The sequence below is a fragment of the Citrus sinensis genome, chromosome 7 (genome assembly GCF_022201045.2).
Source record: "Citrus sinensis cultivar Valencia sweet orange chromosome 7, DVS_A1.0, whole genome shotgun sequence".
Taxonomy (NCBI): Eukaryota; Viridiplantae; Streptophyta; class Magnoliopsida; order Sapindales; family Rutaceae; genus Citrus; species Citrus sinensis.
The window spans coordinates 1719116-1725838 of record NC_068562.1 but is presented as its reverse complement, the minus strand read 5'-3'; the positions used below and the strand labels follow the sequence as shown (position 1 = coordinate 1725838).

Here is a 6723-nt window from a genome sequence, read left to right as displayed (position 1 = left end):
AGCATTGGTTTTATGCACTGGGAAATATTTATTTAAAAATTTTGTAACCATTTGTTCCCATGATGCAATGCTATTAGCAGGCAATGTATTAAGCCATGAACGAGCTCTATCTTTTAAAGAAAATGGGAATAGTCTAAGTTTAACATCATCATCTGAAAAATTCTCATATTTGAATGTTTGACAAATGGCATGAAAATCATTCAAATGATTATATGGATCCTCATTTTCTAGGCCATAAAATGTAGGGAGACAATTTAACACACTAGGTTTTAATTCAAAACTCCTAGCAGCTACATTTGGGTATCTTATGCATGACGTGCTCAAATTAGCTAAGGGACTAAAATAGTCCTTAAATGGCCTCTCCTGTGGTGCTTGTAAATCCATTTTATTTTTAACGTGTTTGTGTGTGCGAAGTGTTTTTTCTAATTCAAGGTCTATAGGTTCAAGATTAGGTAATAATGACCTACGACCATGCATGCAAAATAAATAAAATAAAAATAAAGATGCAAACAAAACAAAAATAAAGATGGGAACAAAACAAATAAAAATAAAGAAGAGGGAGAAATTACGATACTAACCTTATTGCGCTATTACAACCTTTCTATAAAAATACACAAAAATAAATACGTGAAAGAAATTAACTAAAAATTAAATTAATAAGATAAACAAAAAAAATTACAAAGAAAAATAAATGGAAAATTAAATTACAAAATTTTAAAGAAGAGAAAAAGAAAAGAAATACTAACCTTTAAATGTAGATTCACTTTTTTTTTTTAATAATAAAAAAAAATACAAGAAAACAAATAAAAGAAATTATTCACAAAAATTAATTCTATGAATTAAAATTACTTACCTCCCCGGCAACGGCGCCAAAAACTTGTTGTGCAAATTTTAATGTACTCGCAAGCGCACGAATCTATTGTAGTATAGATCTATGGTGACGAGTGTCGATCCCACGAGGAGGTGGATTTTAATTGTGTAGAATTAATTTTGTAAATGGGTGATTGGATTTATGGTGGAAATGATTTGGAATATGCTAAAACTTAAATTAAAATGGCGAGAATAAATTCTAAAACTGGAATTGAAATGGCGAGAATGAATTGAAGAGAATTCTATTGAAATGACGTACTTGGGTATCTGGATCCGTATCAACATGCATCATGGGCTAAATAATCCGTATTAATGCCAATTAAATCATGAGGGGGGAATCCACACCTCATGAACCACGCTCTAATCAATATGGTGCTAAGGGCTTATCGTGCCAAATAATAATAACCTTATACTAGAGAGCCGGTGTAACCAAGGCGGTATCTAGACAAGACTATTATTATTTGTCGACGAGAAGTCAAAACATCCACAAAAATTAGAGGGGAAGAGAAAATAAATTTACCAAATTAAGCCCATGACACATGTTGAGACTTCACCTTCAACCCAAGCTTGAAAGAAAATTAGCCACTCATAATTGAACTAGGGGCAAAATGGAAATTTATTAAAATACGAAGAAAATACAAGATGGAGAAGGAATTACAGAAAATGGATCCCAAAAATGGATTCAGAGATATCAAATTAGGGGGGGGAGGCCCCCTTTTTATAGATACATGGAGTAAATCATGGCCATCGGATTAAAAATAGTTTGGACGCTCAGGATTGCGCCACGTCATCAGTCAACAGTCCACGGTTTGACCACGCGGATGAACAGTAACACGGTTTGACCCGACTTTGAACAGTAACGCGGTTTGACCCGGATGAACAGTAACGCGGTTTGGTTGAAAATAATCCTGTGTGATGCATGCACCGTACGCGAGATTTTTCGTCCACTGATATGCTGCCACGTCACCATCAACAGTACATAAGAATTTTAGTCCAACAGGATCGTGACACCTCATCAGTCAATGCCACATCATCGGTCAATGCCACGTCATCATCCGTCTATGTGAACAGTGTCGTGAACAGTAACGTATACAGTACCGTACACGTGAATAGTACCGTACATGTGAATAGTGTCATTTTTCCTTTTATGCTCCTCCTAAGGTTTTCGACCGTCCTGAGTTCAAAAGTGATGTCCGTTTTGCCGTCTGATCTCTCCTTTATTGTGAAATGACTATAATGCCCCTAAAATACATAAAATACTTAATTAAAATAAAACACATGTAATTAAATCACAAGAAGGTTAAATATATAAAAGTAAGGGTTGTTAGTAAGACTTAAAATGTAAAATAACGGTTTTCTCCTTTATAAATATGCATTTTCTAATACTCAACAGTGACTCTCTAGAGCTTTTTGGATTCCATTAAGTCTAGCTAAGATATTCTTTTTTCGCTTAAAAATATTTCCAAACTCATTCTTGTTCCAATGGTCAATTTTTCTAGTAAACTCCTTTACCGAAACATTATAATCCACATCCTTCTTCCACATCCTTCTTCCACACCTGAGAAACAAAATCCGAAAATCGCTTATCAGTAAGCCAAGTAGCAAGGAATCTAAATGGTTTCAACCCTCTGTTTCCGGTGCTCTCATTATTCAGACTGAGGAGGATAGGCCGATGGTCAAACTCCAATCTTGGTAAATGAAAGACTCGCGCCTTATTAAAAGCGTTGAACCACCTATCATTGCAAATGGCTCTATCCAAGCGTTTATAAAGCGAGCCCATTTTCCAAGTAAACTTTGGTCCCGTATACTAGAGGTCACAGATGCCGTGTTTGTGAAACCATTCTTGAAAGTTTTTACAAGGCTGGCTACAGTTATTAGTGCTTCATTTGCTCTCTGAGATTGAAAGAATTGCATTGAAGTCACCAGCTAGCATCCATGGCTCTTGAATAGTCTCAGCCAAATAATTTAAATCATGCCAAAGAGAGTTTCAGAGGGAATAAACTGGGATAGCATAAATCGTTGTTACCCAAGTAATTAACCCTCTTGTATCCGACACTTGGAGGTGAATATATTGCTTATGGTTAATGAGGATAGTGACGTCTAATCCTGCTTTCCATAGAAGCCAAATACCACCTGAGAAACCAGCCGCCTCCACTCGATGGGAATGATCATACCCACTGTAACGAATAAAGTTATCCGCTTTCACTCCACTAATTCAAGGTTCACAAAGAGCCACAAGTTTAGGTTTATAATTTTGAGTAAACATCTTGAAAATTCGTCTAAAGGACTGCGAGGCCGCCCCCTGGCAATTCCAAAACAAAAAAGACAGATTCATTATATAAAAAAAGAAAGAGAGAGACCTACTTACTCCAAATGCTCAAAGCCTTGCTGATTAACATCCATATTATCCGCCTCAACAAAAAATTGAGACTCTTCCGAGGTCTCAGACTCGTCCTCCTCTGATTCCTCCATATATTTACTGTCTGTTGAGTCCTCCCCCATTTGTTCCATGTCTCTATTTCCTCTATCAGGAGGCTCCTCATTTGGATTTGGTTTAGGAGGAATCGACAAGGGTGCCTGAAAGTTCTCGTTTTCAAGCTTGTTTTTGAAAATAATTGCTGAATGATATTTGGGATCCAGAGACGTTGGGATTAACGTTGGTTCAAAATGATGGGTTCTGGATAACTTAGACTTGTTCCCTGAGATATTTTTTTCCATGACCTCTAGGGGGTGTTGATTTGATGAGCTGGGATCACTTGTGTGGGGGGGAGGTCTAGTGTGTAATTTACGTAATGGTGTGGGTGCAGTGTGTTCAGGTGTGTCAGCCTTCTTATTGCTTGTCACGGGTTTTCCTTTGCTCCCATACATCTTCGTTTGGGTGGGTCCTTTAGAGTCACATGATATCATCATGTCCTTGTCTTTGGTCGGATCAACGGTCTTCTTGTGGTTATCCATGGTGTTAGTCTCGTTTGAACACATCCCAGCATCATTGTCTAATCCACTTTCCTGATGTAAGACACCGAATCTAGAACCTGTCCTCTGTTTCCCAAAGCTATTTTGATGAGGCTCCTTTGCATCTGTTCTTCCCTTATTTCCTCTATAGTTTCCTCTCCTAGCCACGATCATTCAAGGGCCAAATTTTGGATTGTCCGGATTAACTGCCATCGTCGAGACCTCGGACTTTGCGTTAGTAGGTTCACCTGGAGCCATAACAGCCGTCTTTTCCCCTCTATTTTCCAAAATCAACTTATCCGGGCAAGAGGAAGATATGTGTCCATACTTTCCACATCCAAAGCATATTGTTGGAAGTGCTTCATATTCAATCCTTTGGATTCTTCCATCCAGTAAAAATTGAGAGATTAAAGGGCTTCCAAGGGATACTTCAACTGCAATACGGGCAAACTTCCCTCTCGTCGCCAATTCCGTATTATAATCAATTTTGATAACCTTTCCAATGACATGTCCTAACATTCTAATGATTTTTTTATGGTAATAGTGCAGAGGCATACCTGGAAGCCTTATCCATGCCGTGATTTTTTCAATCTTTTCATTCGAGTTGTCGAAATGAGGCGACCATAGCTGGACAGTCAGGTAATGCCCTGCCACAAGCCATGGCCCTTGTGTAAGAACAAAGTCAGCATCGTCTTCCTTCCTGAACTTAACGAGAAAATATCCATTATCCAAATCTATAACAGAGTATCCTCCAATATTAGGCCACAAGATTTCCAGCTGTGAACAAAGCGCTTTGTATCCAATCATGCGACCAAGGAGTTTCACCACCACAGTGGATTGCCATGGTTTTATGAGTTGCTCATGGACTTTCTGTGAAAAAGAAATCGAAGGTAAATAGCCTTCCTGTTCAATGACCACATCCTCCTTTTCAATTTCGATGTCCTTTTCCCTCCCCATGAAATCTTCTCTACTGTTTTTAGCATCGATCATCCCCCTTTGTTGTTCCATTAGCTTATCTCGAAATGATAGCATAGATGGGTTATCTCCATCCTCCCCTTGTGCTCTGAATTTGGTTTTCTTAGTTGATCTATCATCCTCAAGGGGAGGAGGGCTGTTCTTGTCGAGAGAGTTTTTGGTTGAGAACATTCTCAACGGCTAGTTTTGCTAAAGCCCTGATATTTTTGAGTTTAACATTGTCAGGCTAAAAGAGTAGTTGTAAACGTACAGTGGATTATGCCAAATGGGATTGGGTCCCACATTGTCAGGCTAAAAGTGGAAAATACACGTTAGCTTGTCCCTTCGGCAAAACAAAAAGGGGCCCCATTTGCTAAGCCAACCAAATTGGGTTGGACCCACTACACTAGAATGTGTGCGCATTACAACGCCTTGCCTTGCCTGTGAGCGCACCAAAACTGACGAATACTCACGTGAAATGCCATGTGCATGCGTTCCCCTCACATGATCTCGCCACGTATTGTTGTTACCGCATGGACTCTGTGTGCGTGGTAAATTGAATCCATCTTTGGACGTTCATATAACAGCGCCGAAGCTTCTCCTTTCATTTCATTTTTCTTCTTCCAAAGAGTGGATGATGGGCTGCTCAATCATCGTACAATTACTTTTGCTTACTCAGTTTTTTCTCTTAATTTGGCTGCAAAGTATTAAATTTTCTAAAATCGTGATTTTTATCGGGTGGTTTTAAGTATAGGTAAATAAAGCGGTCTCTAAAATTTTTTTTTTAAATGTCTCATTTTTGAAATTTTTAATATTTTTCTAATTAATAAATATCTTTTTTAAAATTAAATATTATTGGAAAGCATATCAACCATCTCTAGTTAATAATTATTTTACAATTAAGAAATATTGTTTTATAGAAAATCTATATTTGATAAATTTAGTATTAAATAGATGTGATCAATAATATTGTCTAACCATTAATTCATTCATTATTAATATATTCTAAGAAAAAAATGAAATTCTTTTACCTTTTTCGATTCCGTAAAAAACTTAATTATTTAATGTTAAAATATTTGATTTTTAGTAATCCTTCTAATTTCTATTAAAAACTAAAAATCAATTGATGAGAAAAATTTCTTGCTCTCTTCTCTACAAAGAAAATCATCACATTCACTGGTTCTTTTAAAAAAGAAAAATTAGTTTCTTGAAATACAAAGTTCATATCTATTATATGATCATCAATTCATTATCGCAATTATTTTTGTGCTACCATTGTAAATATTCTATTTGAAATAGTAGTGTTCTTGTTTATTTGTTTGTTTTATTTTTGTAATGATTCCGATGAAAATAAAAAAGATATTTTCTTGTATATTTCTTTTAGGTTCTATTTTAAAAATTTTTTATGATCTTTTCATTATAGTTGAAATTCAAAATGGCATGAATTTTGATTCCTTTTATATTTTTTTTAGCATTGAAATTATATAATAAAAAGAGGCCCACAAACAAAAAATACCTAAAGCCCCAAATATTTTAAAACCGGCCCTAGTTTTAATTATGTAATTTTGCAGAGTTTCTATATTTATATTGTAAAGGGTTTTATGAGGTGTGTGCAATCGCTCACATTTTAATAGTAATAAATAGATTGTAATTAGTAATTATTGAATAAATATAAACAGATTAATAGTAATGAGATATTTAAAAAAAAATCGATTCGTTCTCGTATCTAGATTAGAAAAAGATCCAAATTTGCTACGTATAGAGGGATATCGAGTACTCAGCAAGGTGCACCGATAAATTCCAATAAAGTTAGAAAGAGCTTACTCTTTTCGCCCATAATTAGGCAGTTCTTGCGTGTTAGACCAAAAAATGACAATATCCCTTTTCGAATTGTATTACACTATTGCTTTTCGGGTTAAAGAATTTGCTGTAACTTACTGCATAGGG

The 6723-nt window shown here is 36.0% G+C and overlaps 1 protein-coding gene across 1 annotated transcript; it reads right to left on the bottom strand.

Annotated features, from left to right (window-relative positions):
* Nucleotides 1–3996: 3996 nt before the first annotated feature.
* Nucleotides 3997–4968, bottom strand: LOC107178855 (uncharacterized). The gene has a single exon (XM_015534496.2). The coding sequence runs from the start codon at nucleotides 4966–4968 to the stop codon at nucleotides 3997–3999; it is 972 nt and encodes a 323-aa protein (XP_015389982.2).
* Between the last annotated feature and the right edge of the window lie 1755 nt (nucleotides 4969–6723).